This window comes from Nansenia antarctica, assembly GCF_963989245.1.
Source record: "Nansenia antarctica genome assembly, chromosome: 5".
In the NCBI taxonomy this organism is placed as follows: domain Eukaryota; kingdom Metazoa; phylum Chordata; class Actinopteri; order Argentiniformes; family Microstomatidae; genus Nansenia; species Nansenia antarctica.
Genome location: NC_137690.1, coordinates 10,329,605 through 10,350,379, shown reverse-complemented (window position 1 = coordinate 10,350,379; position 20,775 = coordinate 10,329,605). Strand labels below are relative to the sequence as shown.

At 45.0% G+C, this 20,775-nt stretch overlaps 2 protein-coding genes across 4 annotated transcripts; one reads left to right on the top strand and one right to left on the bottom strand.

Annotated features, from left to right (window-relative positions):
• Nucleotides 1-1,180: 1,180 nt before the first annotated feature.
• LOC308159304 (retinol dehydrogenase 14) lies at nt 1,181-3,132 on the bottom strand (the record flags this gene model as incomplete). Its single annotated transcript, XM_080533069.1, has 4 exons — nt 1,181-1,440; nt 1,725-2,027; nt 2,395-2,637; nt 3,012-3,132. The coding sequence occupies 4 exons, from the start codon at nt 3,130-3,132 to the stop codon at nt 1,181-1,183; spliced, it is 927 nt and encodes a 308-aa protein (XP_080389195.1).
• Nucleotides 3,133-3,607: 475 nt separating this feature from the next.
• susd2 (sushi domain containing 2) lies at nt 3,608-19,992 on the top strand. 3 transcript variants are annotated; one of them, XM_080530583.1, is made up of 14 exons: nt 3,608-3,977; nt 4,624-4,822; nt 5,501-5,646; nt 5,941-6,289; nt 6,546-6,747; nt 6,998-7,083; nt 7,339-7,607; nt 7,836-7,979; nt 8,594-8,752; nt 9,225-9,473; nt 10,673-10,951; nt 11,504-11,680; nt 17,251-17,347; nt 19,146-19,992. In XM_080530583.1, the coding sequence occupies exons 1-14, from the start codon at nt 3,908-3,910 to the stop codon at nt 19,192-19,194; spliced, it is 2,475 nt and encodes an 824-aa protein (XP_080386709.1). In that variant the 5' UTR covers nt 3,608-3,907; the 3' UTR covers nt 19,195-19,992. The 3 variants fall into 3 exon arrangements, with proteins under 3 accessions (XP_080386709.1, XP_080386710.1, XP_080386711.1); XM_080530584.1 differs by lacking the exon at nt 17,251-17,347; XM_080530585.1 differs by lacking the exons at nt 8,594-8,752; nt 9,225-9,473.
• The last annotated feature ends 783 nt before the right edge of the window (nt 19,993-20,775 follow it).

Here is a 20,775-nt window from a genome sequence, read left to right as displayed (position 1 = left end):
TAACCTCCCCGCTGTGCCCACGGCCCTTACCCCAGCAGCCCTTACCCTAGCTGCCCTCACCCCACCTTCTCTTACCCCTCCTGCCCCTACCCCTCCTTCTCTTACCCCTCCTTCACTTACCCCTCCTTCTCTTACCCCTCCTGCCCTTGGGTGCAGCCCCGCATCCCCATCAGGAGGACCAGGACTGGTGGAGATGGTGAAGGACACCATGAGCAGAGGGAGGCCCCCGGCTAAAGACGCTTCGCCCTCCCCTCCCGCCTTCCCCTCCTTGGGGAGAGGGCTGTCTCTCCAGATAGCAGCCCAGTAGGGCCCCAAGGAGAGTCCCCCCGGAGCCCCGAAGACCCCCGCCTCTGTGGGGAGGAAGGAGGTGGTTCCCCCAGGCCCCAGACCCAGCCCTGCTACCCCCTCCATACCCCCCCCAGGCCCCAGACCCAGCCCTGCTACCCCCTCCATACCCCCCCCAGGCCCCAGAGGGCCCAGACCCAGCCGTGCTACCCCCTCCATACCCTCCCCAGGCCCCAGAGGGCCCAGACCCAGCCCTGATACCCCCCCCAGGCCCCAGACCTGCTACCCCCTCCATACCCCCCCCCAGGCCCCAGACCCAGCCCTGTAGGGGGAGCTCTGGTCCAGCCCCCTCCCTCTCCAGCCACGCCTGAGAACCTCCCTGCCACGGGGAGACACCTCACCGCTCCTCTCAGTCTCTCCTTCAGTTCTTTCAGAAAGCCTTAAAAGAGCCATGTGTGATGTTTATGGTACAGACCAGCAGGTGGCAGTCAAGGGTCAATTTTGTTACTTCAACATACAGTGCCCTCCACAGTTATTGGCACCAATCTTTTCTTGGTAAAGATGAGAAAAATGGGTTCCTTTTTCTCCTTGTTCCTTGTTCCTTGTTCCTTTTGGTGAATCAGCTTAAGCGCTCTCGGTTTTTATTCTACAGAATTAGGATATTTATCTAATTGTTGCCATTACAAAGTTCCAATAAATCCACCAAGTTGGTAATTTACATTAGAACATTAACATGAATATATGCTGTTGTCAATAAAGACGTTATCGAAGCGTAAAAATAAATAAATAATAATAATAATAATAATAATAAAAGAAAAAAAAAGAAAAGAAATTGCAACCAAAATATTTTTCTTTTTCTACTGTAAATCCCAATGTTGCCGAAGGCATCCTTTCATCAGGCCAGGTTGACGAGCCTTTCGCTTGCCTCCCACAGTTTCTTGGCCACGCCCTCATCCCTGGCAAATGCCCATAGAGTGGCGGGACGGCAGTCCGAGAAGTAGCCACCGCTGTGCTTGGCGGCCTCGTCAGAGACGGCACAGTAGACCACCGTCTGAGCCCCGATCTCGGACGGCACGAAGAACATCCACATGATCACCTGCATCAGCATACGGAACAGGGTGGAGTAGTGGCACGTCCAGTTACTCTGCACGTAACCTGGGAGAGGGAGAGAGAGAGAAGGAGCGATATGAGGATAATTAACCCACTTGTAATAGATGATGAGTAATTTCCCCAGCACTAGAACAAGATTCTAGATGAGCATCTAGCCGAATGCCTTTTTGTTGTTGTTGTTGTATATCAGGAGCCGGTTTCACAGACAAGGCTTAAGCCTAGTCCAGGATTAAATCACACTTGCAATTGAAAATCTCCATTGAGGATGCTTTTTAGTCTAGAATTAGTCTTATAATCTGGGTCCATGAAAGCAGCCGAATATCTCTCACCAGGGTGCACGGCATAGGTCGTCACCCCTTTGCCCTCCATCATCCTCCCCAGCTCATGGCTGAAGTAGATGTTGGCCAGCTTGCTGCGGCAGTAGGTGAAGAAAGGGAGCAGGTTGTAGTTCAGGTCCTGGAAGTCCAGCTTCTGGTATTTGTAGTTGGAGCATGTGAGAGTGACCACCCGGCTAGGGGCGCACTCCTTCAGACGGTTCAGGAGCAGGTTGGTCAACAGGAAGTGACCCAGGTGGTTGACCCCGAAACACATGCTAAAATTGTCGTCCGTCCATTCCAGCACACTGGGCATGCCTGGGAGGGTAAGAGGGAGAGGAAAACATTTATATATACCATAAGTACATACACACCATCAGCCCAGGGTTTATCTAAGAGGCAGTTTTATCAAGCATGTACGTACCTTTGAAAGGAGTGTGTGGCATTGCTTTTGAGAGTCACTCACCTGCATTGTTTTTTTTAAGTTATTTTTTCTGAGTGGGGCAGTCCCACTCATATGTTTTCTTTTAAATGACAGATATAGTAGAGATTATGACAGGAAGGATGGGTGAGAGAGAGAGAAGGGATGACATGCAGGATATGTCCGCTGCTGGAATCGAACCCGGGAGCCCTGCGGTACATGGTCAGCACTTAATCCACTACGCCACCTAAGCGCCCATCTCACCTGCATTGTTGATCAGGATGTCCAGCCTCTTCTCTCTCTGCAGGAAGGTCTTACAGAATTCCCGTATGGAGCGGAGGTTGGCCAGATCCAACTCCATGTGCAGGACGTTGACACTGCGACCCTTGATCTTTATCTCCCTCACCGCCTTCTCAGACTTGTCCACGTCCCGGGAAGCAATGATGACACGGGCACCTCGTATCGCCAGGGCAACCGCAGTCTCTTTTCCAATGCCAGCATTCCCTCCTATTGAAGGAGAGAAGGGGAGACAGAGAGAGATATGGATGATTATAACATGTGACTTATATAGAGTAATTTAAGTACATTATTGGTATAATGTTATGTAATATATGAATACATTATATTACATAGTAATTGTACATTAAGCACAAGGAAGAAAAGTAACTAAATGTCAACTGAACATCCACACGTGGGATTGGTTCCCACCAACATTCAGTACTAAAACAGCGCATGTTTACATCTTAGATTAAGGAATAAAGCAATTTATGAACCATTTACCACTAGTTAAAGTTAGCATTAGCTGACTTAAACTCATATAAATGGTCCCTAAAGCCTAGACAAGACAAGGAGTGGCTAGCTACCAACCAAGCAGTCCTTACCAGTAATGAGGACTGTTTTACCATCCAGTCTTTTCAAGTCTGTGCAATACCTCCTTTTTTTCATCCATTTCAAAAATAAAAAGCAAACCAACGAAGCGACTATCGTGTACAACAGATACATTTTAGATTAAGATCTCAACGGTTAAAATGCAAAGTAGCTATCTGTCCATCCCTACCCCCTCCTGAGTCCTGGCAGTGTTTCAAAGATGCTACAGCTAGCTAGCTAAGCTTGCTGAGTTACACTATTCCATTCAGCTCGTCTCTGACATTGAATTTGAGACTTCCATAATATTCCATAACGTTTAACGACACAAATGTCTATTTCAGCGACTGTTGATAAAAACGCATTTTTGTTTCAAATAAGAAATAGTGGTTATTTTCTAGGTAGCCGTTTAGCCTACATAGCTCAGTACATGGGCTGTCAAACTAGGTCTAACTGCGCATGCGTGGAACAGTAACCCCCTTCAACCTCCTCTCGCGATAAGTTGCTTCCACGCGTTGAACAGTACCCCCCTTCAACCTCCTCACGCGAGAAGTCGCTTCCACGCTTGTGTTGACAGTGTTGACTTGACAGTGTTCACAATGTTGCACAATATTGTAGACGGACACATGCATCCACATAAATAGTAAGTCTATGACTGAAATACGCATTTCATTTGTGATCATTTCGCCCGGAAAACATTAATGAACATAAATACAATTCTCAACAAGGAGGTTTGAAATGTGGCAGCAACCTCTGTTAAACAATAACAGCTTGCCTAGAGCGACATTTGTTATCGGAAAGACCTTTGGTTACAATTGCACAACTCAACAAAACTAAAATTTCAAGAAAACTGCCACATCATTACTATCCACTGATAAACATGAATAGACAAGGAGAGTTGCTGTAGACTGCCATGATGGTCAAGTGGAGAAAGAACATTTTTCTCTTAGGAGTGATCATTGTCTGCATTTCTGAAATAACTGGTAAGTCATGCTTCAAAAGTTGCATAGCTATGCCTAGAAATACTCAGTTCAGTATGAAGTGCTGGTATGGGCTATTTGGCCAGAGAATAGACTATACTTGATCCAATAACGGTGTGTATTCATATTGGAGAAATCAGGAAGTTGAGTCGCACATGTCTGCTAAGGTTAAATCTTAAATTAGATTGTAGTAGATGTGTACCGTATAAGCCCATTATTTGTATAATTACGGTACTAAGTTCTTGTAATACATGGGTTATAGTAGACTAAAGGCTATGTTCACTAGTGTTGATGTATAAACATGAATAGGCGATAGTAGTATAATAGACCATTTATATTATTATGATTATGATGTTAGTATGTTATTAGTATTAGTATTATTATCATCATAATTATTGTTATTATTAATGTTGTTATGATTCTGATTCTGATTATTCTGATTATTTGTAGTAGGCTAATAACTGTATTAAATGTATAAAGTGCTTTTCATTATCCAATTATCATTTCAAAGTGCATAAAGTAAATAGAAAATAGCTAAACAAATATGATGTATATATATAATCATAAAAGCAGCAATCAAAGTAAATGAAGAAAGGTAGGGCAGCCTATGAAGATGTGTCTTAAGGCCTGCTCTTTTTGTTGTTGTTAGGTCAATCATGTGAGGGGAAGTGTGGTGAAAGATGGGAGGCATGCTCTTGCCATTCGACATGTGTCTCCCTGCTGAATTGCTGTGGAGACTACAGGCAGTACTGCCTCCAGGTTTCTCCCTACTCAGGGTCAATGCTGGGGGGAAGTGCTTTCACTCTCCTCAATGTTGTCTTCAATGCTAGTCAGCAGTTGACCTGCAGGTAAGAGTGAGATGTTTGTATCTCAATGACCTTTGCAACTCACACATTGACATGTTGTGTTGTGGATATACACTCACTGAACACTTTATTAGGAACTCTACTAATACTGGGTAGGGTCTCCCTTTGCTCTCAAAACAGCCTCTGGTCTATGGTGACATGATTGCATCACACAATTCCTGCAGATCTTTCAGGTGCACTTTCAATCTGTGAATCTCCCATTCTACCACGTCCCAAAGTTGTTCTATTGGTCTCAAATTTGGTGACTGGGAAGGTCACTGAAGAACACTGAACTCATTGTCATGTTCATAATACCAGTTTGAGATTACTTTTGCTTTGTGACATGCATTATCATGCTGGAAGTAGCCATTAGAAGATGGGTACATTGTGGCCATGAAGGGATGCACATGGTTAGCAACAATACTCAAATAGGCTGTCGCATTCAAGTGACGATTGATTGGTATTAACAGGCCCAAAGTGTGCCAATCAAACATTCCCCACACCATAAACTTACTAGGTGGGAGCAGCATTTTGAAAGCCACTAATGTGTTATAATGCATGATTAATTTACTGCCTTCCCAAAATAAAAACCTGAAGTATTTGGGGGCCAACTAATCATAGATGAGTGGCGGGGTGTTGACCTCATCCTACTGTACTGTATTCCTGCCTCTTTTATTGCAGATTCCAGGGTGAGATTGTAACAGAGGGGTACGTTGAGGAGGGCAGAGGTCACTGTATCACACCTTTACTGTATGAGACTGGGTGGGTGTCGTTTGATGTCTCCACAGATGGACTGACTTTTAACAGAGCTGGAGAATATTTATCAGGTAAGTCTGAGTGAGAACATGACCCACCTCTTTTTAAATTACCGTTTCTTTTTTTGAAATCCGTTGACTTGTTATAAAAACAATTGCATCATTTCAAAACTCTTTGAGATTTCCCATTATTTACTGTTCACCTGTATAATTCGACATGTTTCGTTCAATGTTACATGTAACCCTTCAAACAGATAATTAACATTTTCAAGGCATTTTTTTGGCACAGTAGTTCTAGTAGAGTTACAACATACTGTTTTCCTTGCTGATTTCTTAACTAATTCCTTATTTTGCTCTGTCTATAAGTCCATCCCAGTAAACTGGACTCTACATTGAAAGTAACACTGGTGAACCCAAAGCAGTGGCAGTACTATGGAACCCCTAGCACCACAGGGACACTGACCATGACATGGAACTCCTCCCTGATTGGTGCAGACGAGGTCAACGTGGAGCTGTGGGGGTACAGAGAGGTCAATACTACTATGGACGATGAGTCCCCCCTGAGGGCAATGTGGATGTACCTGTACTCTCTGGGCAGAAACGTACCCAACAGTGGTACTTTCAGCTTCATCCCCATGCCTTCACAGAAACCCTACTCCTCCTTGGAAATAGGGAGTATACGAGTGAGCTCAAGTTTGAAGTCTAATGGAGCCAGGTATTGAATATAAGTGTTTTTGTCTGTATAAAACAAGATGCTTGTGTAATACACATGTAGCTGTATGATGCTAATAGTTAAGCTTGGCTAAATGCTAAACATTGTAATAAAACATACATTTTTGGCCAATGACTCTCCGGTTCTAAAGACTACTTTTCCATAGGAATTGTCCATTATCCATAGGACGGGTACATTTAGTCATTTGGCTGAAACATCCTTTTAAGATGGTCTAACAGTGTTTTCTGTGTCTGTACAGGGACGTCAAGGCTCTGTGGAGTGGTGTCCATGCCCTCGCCTGGCACCTGGAGGAGGCCTTCAGACAGGACTCTGCAGGCTGGGCCACGAACAAGTGTCTGATGTGGGACACACTGGAGAACGGCCTGCCCAACTTCCTGGCTGAGGTCATAGACTGCCCCTGTACCCTGGCCCAGGCCCGCGCAGACACTGGCAGGTTTCATGTAAGGACTATGCCTATTGGTTGAATTCTTACTTGTGATATAGTGACTCTTACTAATCTAAACTACTCTAATCAGTCATACAATACATGCATTATGCTATATATAATGCTTACAATGATAGAATGTTATGGCTATGACTTATAAATGTGTCACATTTGCTCAAATAATCTCCTCTCAACTACCCAGTCCTTTGTGGCTTTTATTGGAAACATGTCATGTCACAGTCTTCATGTTGATTGTTTTTTTTCAGACCGACTATGGCTGTGACATAGAGAAGGGAAGTGTTTGTACCTATCACCCTGGCAGTGTCCACTGTGTCAGAGCCATACAGGCCAGGTAAGGCTGAGAGTGTCACCCTAGATCTGAAACAGGTCTCATTCATTTTGTATTCAGAGGACAATGACAATCACAGAGTGAGCTCTATAGAGATGCTCTGTGTATGATTGATTGAGATCAAAGTTTCATTGTTATTTGGTAAGTTTCCTAGCCTCCAGATAGCCTCCAGATAGGCTATAGCAAGCAAACAATTAAAACACATTTACAACTTATGTACAGTATTTTATCAGTGATAGTTCATTCCCATATTCCCAGCCCCATGTACGGAGCAGGGCAGCAGTGTTGCTATGATAGCACGGGGGCCCAGATACTGACAGGGGACTCGACTGGAGGAAGCACCCCAGATCGAGCCCACGACTGGGGATCTCCTCCTTACAGAGACCCCCCACGAGTCCCAGGGCTTTCCCACTGGCTCGATGACGTCCTCAGCTTCTACTACTGCTGCCTATGGTCTGACCACTGCCATGTCTACTTCACCCATCGACCCTCCAGTGGCTGCAAGGCCTACCAACCCCCTAGAGCTGGTGAGAATGTTTACATTGCGTCTCTGGTCCGGCCTGCTTCCCCGACTGTTACATTTGTAGGCCCTTCCGCTCATCTTCATAGGCCATGTACATACATGTATGTCCCTGTGACCATTCACACATGCCTTCTTCCATCTAAACTAATAACTAGAAGTGATTCTGCCATTCAAACTGTTCTTTTTCTATAGGCCGAAACCTATTTTGCTTTCTCCCCCCCCTCCCTGTCAGGTGCTGTCCTGGGGGACCCTCATTTCATAACGTTCGACGGTCTGATCTACACCTTCAATGGGAAAGGAGAGTACTTCCTAGTGCACTCCCCAGACAAAGGGTTGAGTGTTCAAGGCAGGACAGAGCAGGTGAAACTCAAGAACGGTGAGTTTGTTTCTCCATGTGAACGCCGCCTGTGCCCCCTCTCTCGTCCCTTGGGGCCTACAGTACCTCTCAGTCTCAGCCCAAACCTTTGTTTGGATGTTCAGGGTTCTCATCAAGAGACCCATTCTGTAATAGGTAGGGGTTTGTTTGAAATAAAACAATTGAATTTAAGAGTCCTCCTCTTCCCTGTGAGGCATCAAACTTTCACACGTATGTTCTCTCTTTTATACAACACTGAGTGGTCTGGGCTGAGATACTCTTGTGGGAGTGAAAAAGGCACAGTAAAAAGTCAGCCTATTTCCTAAGGTTTTCTCTTGTTCTCACTCAAGCTCTCAGGGGATCATCTCTAGTCAAATACAGCTGTTGGGATCAATGGTTAGGATTTCCTCCAAACCCATATTACACAAAGCATTATGGGCCAAGCGAGTGAAGATGACCAGATGTCAAAGTGGTTTTCAGTTTATTACTTTTTTGACAGAACAGTGAAACATCTGGATTAGGGTGGATCGTCCCTAGAGCTCATCTAGCCATTCTGACTAGATATTATACATACAGCGTGCCATTTATAGGAACCTTTTGTTTATCCAACAGTACTGTATATATGAATCCTATAGGTACCCTAGCCAAGGCCACAAGGCTATCAGCTGTGGCTATGAGAGAGAGGGCCTCTGATGTCATAGAAGTGCGACTGGCAGAGCAGCAGGACCAGCTGGAGGTCCTGAGGAACCAGCAGGTCGTCTCTTTCACCGAGCAAAGATGGATGGACCTCCACGGTAAGATGCTACTGTCGTAGAATGAATTGATCACAATTATATATCAGAACAGAGCACAAGAGAGCTGAGGATCCGTTTTCATATAGAGTGTAGTTTATTTGCACAGAAAGGTTAATCAGCAGCACATGCATTCCAGAAAGCCTCTCCCCTTAATTTTCCCAGCCTTCCCTTATCTACTGGTACACAAAGACAGGAAATCTGTCCTGCCAATTATTGTTGAGACATAGTAAGATTTTCCCCCTACACTACACTTCAATAATGTGAAAAAGATCTAATTCATTAGTTTGGGGATGAATCCAAACATGAGATATTTTATAAAACTGTTTTAAAACCACAAAATGTAGGCCTGCAGTTAACATTTTCAAAGAAAAAGTATGAAACAGTATGTCTCAGGCTAGTTAAAGGATGACAGCATAATAACACAGACACAGCCGCTCTCTGAAGCCAAGCCTCTGTTCCTCTGCTGTTCCAGGTGTGTTCCTGTTCTCCCCAACACCCCAGAAGGTGACAGTCATGTTTTCCTCGGGCCTGGGGGTGGAGGTGAGAGGGCAAGAGGGGACCATAGCCCTCACTGTGCTGCTCCCCCCAGAGTTCACCAACTACACACAGGGTCTGCTGGGCCAGATGAATAACGACCCCTCAGATGACCTTCTAACCAGCCTCGGAGAGGTCATACCCTCCAACAGCAGCTCAGAGGCCCTCTTCACCTTCGGAGCTGGCTGTGAGTGTAAAAGACAGGGTATTGAACCTGTGCTGTTTGCGCAGACCAAGACAGCATTGCCAAATGAACTAAATTCTAGGTTTCTTCAGGTCACAGGCAATGACTATGTATTTGCCTGTCATTCACAGTATGTGAGTCTATGGACCGACCAGACAGACCTTTGTACAGTATCAATCCTGAATAGAGTTGGGGTGAATTTGAATGCAGACAATTGAGTTGTTAGATGACTTTATTATCTTTGTGAAGATGATATAAAACAATGAAACAATTCCTTGTTTTGACCGTTACTCTGAACATTTTTAAAAAGCGTAAAAAGTAATATTCAAGTAGTATAAAGCAAAAAGGGTGGAGACTGTAGAGTACACTGGTCCAGCCACATGTTTAGAGTTAAAATACTTTAATAGATTACAGAGAGATATATCAAGGGCTATGACCACATCGTGCGAACGAGACCATATCGCTGGAACCAGAACCAGAACCAGTGGTGGCCAGACCACTGACATGCATCATGATAACATTCTGCAGCAAAAAGGACCGTCTAATGAAGTTTCCCTCACAGTGCGTGTCTGATTAAGTTCTCATCCACTTGACATTGTCTTGTATCAAAATATGTTTGTTTCAGTTGCTGGTACTGTAATACTTTCTGAGGAACCATGAATGTTTTTGAATGCTTTTTGTAAGTCTTATTGTCCTTCTGCCGCTTGGTGTGTCAATTATGAGTGTAGGATGTTTATCTTCTCGTGACGTTAGAATTATAAGGTTCTATCTCCATTTTTGTCAAAATGTAGTTTTTTACATAATCTGATCCATTAGGTGTTTATTAATGCCTGTGTGGTGTTATTTTTAAAACGTTTTTTAGTCAGTAATTAATAAAATACAAAGGTTCCATCTCACAAAACATAATGGAATGTAAAAACGTTGACGCTCAATATCTCTGAACTACCCTAAACGGAGATAGAACCTTATAATTCTAAGCTCACGTTCTGTCATTATATCATGGATATTTTATATAAGGACCATAATATGGTAACGTTTCACCACATTAGGTCCTGATGTTTACCTTTATAATCTTGGAAGTAATTAATCAATCATGATTAATGCGTGCATGACCCTGCACACCTGTGCAAGCTGTCGTTTAAAACCTCTTTGTAGTTCAAGGAAAAACACCAGGTGGTATTTTTTATGTCTTTTGTCTGCAGGGAAAATCTCAAACGAGACCTCCCTGTTCACCTACGACACCGAGTATCTCATGAACACGTACTACTACCCACCCAAGCACGACCCGGCCTTTGTCCCTGCCTTCTCAGTGCCCGAGCAGCCAGACGACCCTCTACTGGCGGACATGTTGGACATGTGCTTTGGTAAAGGCGCCCAGTTCTGCAAGTATGACACCCTGACCTCTCGCAGCCTGGCTATGGGCAACGCCACCCTCACGTCCTACCGGAGTCACGAGTCACTCGTGCGAGACCTAGAGCCTGGTATGTACAGTAACCACTCTGTCACTGAAGTGAACTGTGAAATGGACGGTTATGTCATTAGCAAGTCTATTCATTAACTCCTATACCCTGACCGCAGTGTACTGCAGACGACGAGGCTGTTACTGTTAACTTCAAGCGTTTTATTGTTAACCCAGCCGTTTAACCTCCAATTTTTTTTAGGAACCCTGCAGGAAGGGAATTCACTGATGCAACATACAGTAATAATAATAATAATAATACATTTATTTTATAAGGCGCCTTTCAAGGCACTCAAGGTCGCCGTACAACAAATAAAAAAAAACAGTTGCAAAATTCAAATACAGAGAAATATACGGTATAAATACAGTATAAACATAGCTTTATAGCTTTATATACAGTAGTCACTTCCTCCATTCTGTGGTGTGGTGCTTACAGTAGTTTGTGGTTCAATATCATTCCTTTGTATGTACTGTACTGTATATTCTTCACAATGACTCCTTAGTGAAACATGGCACATTACTGATAATTGTTTTATCAGTGTTATGTTAGTAAGTATCATCCTTTGGCCCTTAGTGGTCTCCTGTGGTTGGCTGTCTCCGCCCAAACACGGTCAGAAGAAAGGGACACGCTACTTAGAGGGGGCGACGGTGAGCTTCTCCTGCGAAGAAGGGTTCCTCTTCGTCGGTTCCTCAGAGCGCACCTGCCAGGGGAACGGAGAGTGGACTGGAAAGCCTGCCTACTGCTTCCTTGGTAGGTCCTAGTTACAACATGTTGTTTACTCACTAGACATGCTAGAAAGGACAGGTATAGGATACTGGTACGTTGCTGCCGCCAAACCACAAGCAGTTCAGCTACTAACCCTGAACTTACCATACTTATATCTCACCCTTATCTCATCCCTTCATAGTAAAAGCACTTTTTTTTTTATCTCACTCTCATTCAATTGTTTCTATTTGATCAAGCCTCTGGCATTCTGTTTGCCCAGAACACATGCGATAAGTTGTGTATAAGTGTATGAAAGCTGTTGGCAGGGTCCTCAAATGATCAACCAAGCGAGCGAGCGAGAGAGAGAGAGAGAGAGAGAGGCTTTGAAAACCCCATTGAGTGTGACTCATTAAAAGCAGAGATTCCACTATGGTCTCAGCTGCCCAGTCAGACCATTAGAGCTGAAGCACTAAATGCCTTGGCCTGGCCTCTCTCTGGATTTGTCAATGAGAACCACCTGTCTCCAGAATGAGTTGCAGTGAGAGAACCTTGGCTGAGAGTTGCCTGTAATCTGCTTGTGCCTGTATTATTAAGCAATGCTGTTTGTGGTGTTCAGACTTGGCCAGCAGGTGGCAGTGTTTTCCAGCAAAAAGTGCAAATGGAGATGCAGTTCATGTCCACTTGTTCCACTTGTTCCACTATTGAAAGTACGGTGTAGGATACACCTTGTGTTTCATTTCTGCACTCATCTGATAATAGACAAGAGGAAAAAGCAATAGGTCTATGGTGGATTCCTACTGAACGTTGAATTTGTCCAGTTCTCTCATGTCAGAACCAAGGAAGGACAGGAAACATGTCGAGTTTCAATTTAGACAACTGAGATGCACCCCCATATCTCCTCCATCCTCCCCAGGCTACGACAACTCAGTCCCCCATCTGCTCCACACTCAGACTATTGTCTTATTGTGTTTTCTCCTTATCTCCATCTTCTTTCCATTAGTCGACAAGCAGAGACTTCCTCTCGATAGCTATCTCTAGTGGATGGATTTCATATATATCGTATCAGATTTGGAGTTCGTCCACAAGTCTGTGAAACCACTGGCTGCTGGGTCACAGCTGCAGAGAATGGAACCTAACTTAACCTCCTGCCTCACATGGACATACTGTATATACTGTATGTCTCATAATGCGAATTTTCCTTCTCTTTTCTAAGGCAGATATTAATGCTTTTTATTATACCGGGCAGACACCAATGACTTTATTATCACTGGTGTGACTGGTGTTCATGAATGGACAGTCTGCTAGAGGATCTGAAGCTAATATTGAAACTATTCATGCAAAGTCTCTTGTAGTACACCAGCAATGACAGTATTCTGAACAGGGAACAGACGCTAGTCTTAACATTGGCACTTGTTGATGACATTGACGTCCAGGGCCTCGTTCCATCTACTCTGGTGGTGATGAGAGATGGAGCCATTTTCACATTATGTGGTGGTTTCTGCAAGTATGCGTTTCCCACATTAGCAGACTTGTCCACAGATCCAAACACACACACACACACACACACACACTCACACACACACACACACACACACACACACACTCACACACACACACTCACACACCCCGCCCTTCGCAAACACACGCACACCCACACATGCACGCACATCGCACGCATGCATTAAATTGCTCGTATCCAAAACCCATTAAACAAATCGTGTTAACTACCATCAGCATAACCTGTGGGAGTTTAGAGGCAGGTGTTGCATTAACTTAGCCTCTACTATCCATATGTGTCCCCTGGCCATTAGAACAACACTAAACACACACCTAACAGGAAACACACTGTCTGTGTATGAGTCACTACAGCACTACTAAACAGAATAAACTGTCAGTAAACAGTAGTTACCTGTAGTTAAGTAATGACAGTGCCTTAGGGAGAACAGAAGCTAATGCATCAAGTTTGTCGTCTTTTCTCAGTCTCTTAATGAGGTCCCGGTGACATCCCGCCTGACAAGCTAGGTGACACATAGTTTCTTCTGTCAGAAGAAGATTGCAGCTGAATACCATCTGTCACCAAACTGGGGCCCTGTCAGTGCCTAATTATAATTTATTATCATTGACGGCGTGCCTATCATGTGCTTTTTAACGGCCCGCGTGTAAGTCCGCATAAGCCTTTATGGGGACGTAAAGTATTTCGGATGATAATTAATTTTGATGTCGGTGGAGATGAGATGCATGGAAAAGGGGGCGGAGCTGTGAAAGAAAGTTCTTGGAATTGTTTTGATCTTGGGGAAATATGAAGGGCTAAGGAGAAGAGGAAGTTGAGGTTCTAGAATTTACTACCTCAGTTTGGTCGAGTCACGCTCTCCTGAAAAAACAATAGGCTAGCGGTGGAATAGATGCATACAAATCAAAACCTCTGCAGAGATAATGCTCTTCCAATTTTAATAGAGTTCCCAGAGAGTAAGAAGACAGGGGGAACGACTGATTAAAAGAGAAGTGACAGCTGCAAAGGTCGAAGGGAGAGAGAGGGGGGAGAGAGACAGAGAGAGACAGTCTTTGTGTGGAGGCTTCTGTGAATTAGAAAGGTCCCTGTCTTCCTGTCCTGTAAACAGTACGGTAAATAGGCATTTGTGATTAAAATAGACAACAACAAAAGTTTTCTCCTTTGACTCTGTCTGTCGCCTTTATCTGTCTTTTCTCCTCTCTTATCTTTCATGTAATACTCTCATCACTTTCTCCCTCCTTCCCCACACTGTCCTTTCTCTCTCTCTCTCTCTCTCTCTCTCTCTCTCTCTCTCTCTCTCTCTCACTCCCTCCCTTTCTCAGTTTTAGGATGTACAGGTAAACAGAAATTCTTATTTCCATCAAGGGAATGTGTGAAAGATGAAATCCCAGTGCTTGTTATCTCCACAGAGAGATAGAGAGAGTGATGGGGAGAGAGGAGGAGGAGAAAGAGACAGAGAGAGTGATGGGGAGAGAGGAGGAGGAGAGAGAGAGAGCGATGGGGAGAGAGGAGGAGGAGAGAGAGAGAGCGATGGGGAGAGAGGAGGAGGGGGGAGAGAGAGAACAGAGTGTGGAGAAGGAGGGAGAGAGTGAGAAGAAAAAAAAGAGAGAGTGAGAGAGTGAGTGATTGAGGGGATGAAGGGAGAGATAGAAACAGCCACCACGCCACCACCATTAGTCTTTTTTTTAACAATCTGTTTATTGAGTTTTTTTCAACAAATATACAATACAATAACATTTGGTAAATATAAGTGACAAAGTAATAGTGCAAGTTTAAGTGAACCAAGTCAAAAACAAGACAGGACTAAGACAGGACAACAAAAAAAAAAGGAACGCTTCACGAATTTGCGTGTCATTCTAATCTTCTCTGTATCGTTCCAATTTGAGTATGTGCCGTCGAAGGGAACACACCACCATTAGTCTTATTCACCCGTCCCCTCACCAACCCCTGTGTGCTGCTGCTTCTCTTCTCCTTATTGACACTAACTGTGTTGGAATGAGGCATGGAGAAGGGCTGCACTTGAAGGTCACTCTCCTTGACTCTATAGCAGCGTAACGGAAAAAAAAGAACAATTTGTGACACTGCTTTGGTTCTTTTGATCTCCGTCCTGCCGATTCAGTTGACTTCAATGTGGGCAGCAGCGTTTCAGGCATCAACCTTTATCAGCCTCGCATCTAAGAGCCCTCATGGAGACCAAAGCTAGCAGTAAACAAACAGCTTAATAGCACTATCCCTGCAGGTGTGTGTGTGTGTGTCTGTGTGTGTGTGTGTGTGTGTGTGTCATCCCACCCTGAACTCATACACATACACACACACACACACACACACACACAAAGACCACTTCCCCTGGCGTCTGAGCTCCAGTCTAAGGGAAAGGTTAGCTTTTTAAGTTGAGCCTAATTGCTTTGGACACCCCTATCCCTCTCAGGCGATACTGTGTGTAGACTCTGTTGACCCCTCTAAGAGGGCATGGACGTAATTCACTGTGCAATGGTGGAGATAGGGAGAGACAGGTAAAGACAGGCTGTGTTTTCATTTCAGTGTCTTTAGTAAGTACGGAAGCTGAATAGTATCCTTGGCCTTGAGAGGTGTGTGTGTGTGTTTGTATGTTTGTGCGTGTGTGTGTGTGTGTGCGTGCATGCGTGCGTGCGTGCGTGCGTGTGTTTGTGTGTGTGCATTTGTTTGACAGAGAGTTGGTTGGAGAGGTTGGTAGCGTAAAGTTAAATTGCTGTTTTAAAGGCAAATGTACTTTTGAGAGGAGAGTGTTCCAGACTCTTGTATTCCTGAGATTCACAACCAACAGTTACATTTGCTGGAAAATAAGCAGGATTACTTTTAAAGATCATATCGACTCTGCCAGAAAACTCATCTTTGGCTCAAAGAAATGCCATCACTGATAAGAGAGCATCTCTGGGAGTAGGGATTATTAGTATGTATTAGTGTGCATCCTCTCAGACAGCCTCACTGAAATATCAGGGATTATCTTTATCGTTTAAGGTTTCATCCATTAAGACGATGTTTTTCCATGAGTCTTTCAAATTCCAAGAGTTGCTTAGGGTCATTCGGATGCTTTACCTGACTATAGAAGCATAGCAGGGATTTCAGTCGCTACTTTTTTTACTGCAGTAATTCTAGTTACTCTATAAACAACACAGCTTGTTATTATTGATTATATTTACTTATAATACTATTTCTTCTCATATTAATAATTATAATACTAAAGATGTTTAGACCTGTTCGTATACACCTTACCCGACCATACATTTGGAATAGACAAGATAAATGAAAAGCCTGTTTCATCTCCTATAACCTCTCAACCTCTCCTCTCCATTACCAACTAATGTCTGTTGTCTTTTGACCCCATGTCCCCTGTCGTGGGTAATGTAATGGTCCAGAGTGATTGCTAGTGAATGTGTCTATTGCTCCCTAGGGCTGTACTATGAGAACGGGGGAGGGGTGTGTGTGAACTAATGGGAATCCTGAGGGGCTGAGACAGGATCAGAGGAATGTTAGCCCTGGACTGCCCCACAGTCCCCCACTGACTCCCAGTCCACAGCCCCACAGGCTGGTTCCTTATCTGGGCTGCTGGTCTTACAAGACCCCCAGGCTTCAGGCCTTGCAAAAGGAGGCCTCTGCCTCTCCAGCATCTGAGGGCCAGTTCACAGTTAGCGCTGCACCCATGTGGTGAGATTAAATGAAAACCTCAGGCAGCGTGTGTATGTGTGTGTGTGTGTCTCTCCCCATGCATGTGTGATTGCGCAAGTGTGTGTGTGTGTCTGGGTGTGCACGCGCATGTGTGTGTGTGTGTGTGTGTGTGTATGTGTGTGTGTGTCTCTCCAGATGCATGTGTGATTGCGCAAGTGTGTGTGCGTGTCTGGGTGTGCACGCGCATGTGTGTGTGTGTGTGTGTATGTGTGTGTGTGCGCACGCGTGTGTGTCTACTCCTCAAATCATTGTTTTGACCAGACCCCCCCCCCAAACACATGATGTAGTTCAGTGGTTCTGTGGTTTCTGTCTGCTTATTCTATTGCTCCAACACAGGGAGAGATGGGGGCAGCTCAGAGGAATCAGTGTGTGACAAATATCCTGTGTGTATCGTCGACAGATAATGTCCTTGGAGCTGTGCTCGGCACCATTGGTTCCGTATCTGCCCTGATCACCATGGGGGTGATGATCAAACTGCATGACAGGAAGCAGAAACGGTGGGTTCACTCGCTCACATACGTCTCCACACATTCGACTGCAAGACAACAGCAATCATCTACAATAGCTTGATATGTACGCTAGCACGTAAGAGACTGGATGTCGGACCCAGGCCACACTGCACAGCACAGTATGTGCAATATAAGACTGGATTATCCCACTGAGCTAAAGACTAGGCGACAGTCCTGGGAACACAAGTCTTAAGGATCAGGTAAGGTTACTCGTCATGCAAGCATACGTCATTGAACCACCTCCGCCATACAGTTTATGTGGTCTACTGTATTCCAGACTGTACTGTATGGCGGAGGTGGTTCAATGATGTACGCTTGCATGACGAGTAACCTTACCTGATGAGCGAGACACGAGAGTCGTGTTGAGAGAGTCAAGAAAAGGGGACGTCCGGTACTTGTAAGCACATCTAATACTCTTTGGGAAGCCACTTGGAAGTATGCATTACAGTGTCAAAGTGAGTCCTCTTTTTCTTTATGTTGAGATCGTAACACAATGAATCGCACACACTACTATCTCACGTGCAACAGGATATACTGTTGGGGGTCTTCCTCCTCTGAGGTTAGTTCATTGTATGTCCTCACCCTAAAGAACAAAGACAACGATAATCTTTCATCCCACCTGTGTATTTTATATCCGACGTGTCCCAGCCTCGGAGCCCTTCCTTATAAAAAACCCCCCTCAGATCTGATCAAATGATATCTCCAACAGATGGGGAACGTACTGTACCTACTGTATCTGTCCCGTGGACACGGTGATAAACTCATCCCCATCGCTAGAGGAGGAGAACAGCTAGTGAGCTACAGTCGCTCCTGGGCTCTTCCAACCAAATTAAAGGCTTGTTTTTATGGGCTCGTAGACTTCAAAAAGGGCTTCTCCCTCCATAACTCTCCTAACGAAGAGAGATGGGTGTCACGCCCTGCCCCCCGCTCCCAGCAGCACTGTGGGGCATGTAGCCTTGCTCTCAGGTAGGGGGAAAACTGCTACAGTTTCAACCCTGCGAGGGGGAAGACAGAGCACACCTGCCTTGTGTTTAAGAGCTCCCCCCTCCTTTCATCTGTGGAGAGAGAGGTAATAAGAGAAGAGGGATGTCAAAGGTGTGCACCTGTGTGGGAAGTGTAGAGGGGTGATCTCACACACACATGCTGACCCACGCACGCACGCGAGCACATCTGACGCAGGACACACACGTCTGCTATGCCTGCTATTACATGTTGAGGTATACAGATATACATGGTATACGCAAGCAGGCAAGCGACACACACACACACAGGCACACACACACACACACACACACACAGGCACACACACACCACACACACACACACACACACACATACACAGAGCCCAGACACAGTCCCTGCCACAGCCCCAGTCCTAGCCCCAGACACTCCGGGGTGCTTTCCACATCTAGGGTTACCTTACAGGCCTGTACAAGTCTTACTGGCGCTCACCACAGGAGCAGAAAAGTCATTATTATTGTGTGTGTGTGTGTGTGTGTGTGTCTGTGTGTCTGTGTGTGTGTATAGTTATGACACATCAAAGGGGGATCGGGGCCGTGGTCTGAACAACACAGGGGGTCTGAATGAGTTGGAGCAAGGTGGTGGGGTGAGGTAGGGGAGTAGAGGATGGAGAGTCCCAAATGGACAAGTTAAGAAGTGATTGATCTGTGTACTTTGACCAGATGAGTTCTCCCCTAGCCCCCAAACAGCACCCCAGCAGCAACTGTTGTATTGGTTTTCTTTATTTAGATGTTCACGTTTTTTGATTGTCTGTTCTTTATTCCAGGGAAAGAGAGGAGCGGCTAGAAGGAAGGGTGATGCTGGTACATACTTGATGTCCAGTTCACGTCCACTGTCCAGATGTTGGCTACTGTACACCTCCTCCACACATCGCCATGCACTGCTTCAGAACTTCCACCGCTAAATGATGTGGTCTACGTGTGTGTGTGTGTGTGTGTGTGTGTGTGTGTGTGTGTGTGTGTGTGTGTGTGTTATTGTCTTATTGTGTTATCGTGTTAGTGTGTTATATAATTTTGGTGGAGACAACACTTCACAGCTGCACCATGGCCATGAGACCTGACCAGAAAGAAATACTCTAGGCCTCCTAGTAACAAGGATCTGGAGCTTTTCCTGGTCAAGTAATGTGGTCAGGACAAACCTCACGGCCCTTTAAGGATCTGTAATCAAGATGTAAGGCCTAGTCGTCCCTGTCGTCACATTGAGTTACACGGAATTGTGTTATGTGAATTATGTAAATACAACATGCAGATGCCATCTACAGTATGACTCAATGTAACACTCCTTTTTTCCAATTCACGCAACCTAGATTGGAGCCAGATGTATCAATGTTCACATAATATGTGTGTGAAGTCAATCTCTTGATCATTTTAAGGTTGAACAATTTTGCCCACTTATGGAGATCATGTGTGGGCTTGCTGCCTTTGTTCAATTTAAATGAAGGAGCCTGTTCAAGGGTTTCAGTTCTACGAATATGTTACCAATGGTCGGCCTATTATTGCACTAAAGCAAAACGCATGCTTTCTCTGTTTTCGAGTGCCTGTATTGAATAAAACATGGTTATACAGTAGATAGAACACATCTAATGCTGTTTAATCATAATTCAATAAAGTTAAATGCAATCTTGAAAATATTATTTATTTCAGCTTTCCAGAACATTTAGTTTTTTGCCTATGGCAGTGCCACAGGTGTGTACAGGTCTTTGAGCCACTGTACCATCCAGTAACCCAGTGGGCATGCAGTTGTAGCAGTGGTGGTTTGGAGTCACACTCTGGTAAGGGTTAGTAGCCCTGCCTGAGACATGTAAACTCATGTCATCTTGGTCTAATGGTAGACACTTGGGTCTTCCATGCAGGAGAATGCAAAACCCATCTGTCGTGGCCTGGGATGGTCCAGTGGTCTAGCACTGCGACCTACAGTGCACATGTCCATGTCGGCATGGGTTTGAATCCGGCCCATGCCCTGCTGACATGCCCTCTTCTCCTGTCTCTCTTCACTATCTCTATCCAATAAAGTGATACATATGAGTGGGACTGTCCCATTCAGAAAAGAAAGACCCCCATCTGTCTCACAATGTTTAGGTATAGCACCGTTCCACTCCCTCACTGAACAACCACTTGTCACGCCTTACCCCAGAGTCTTCGGCGTATGGGTTGTTGTTTCCTCTCCACTCCACCAGGCTCAGGGCCGAGGGGCTACCCTTTTACCACCCCAAGACCTGGTTGAGGGCTTTATGACTTTGAACCTGAGTCACATTTTTTTCCAAAACAAACCCTGGGGATCTAAGAGGAAACAGGGACGGACAGGGTCCCATGAGGTTGATCTCTGACAGCGATAGGTTGGTGCCTGTGGGGGGGGGGGGGGGGGGTGAGGTGTGAGGGGGGGATGCTGCAAAGCTT

Excerpts from the sequence above, each read along its gene's own strand:
- susd2 (XM_080530583.1), top strand. The coding sequence starts at position 3,908 with ATGATGGTCAAGTGGAGAAAGAACATTTTTCTCTTAGGAGTGATCATT. Across the intron at positions 5,647-5,940 it reads AGCTGGAGAATATTTATCAG|TCCATCCCAGTAAACTGGAC; the intron begins GTAAGTCTGAGT and ends TCTGTCTATAAG. Across the intron at positions 11,681-17,250 it reads GCCTGCCTACTGCTTCCTTG|ATAATGTCCTTGGAGCTGTG; the intron begins GTAGGTCCTAGT and ends TATCGTCGACAG.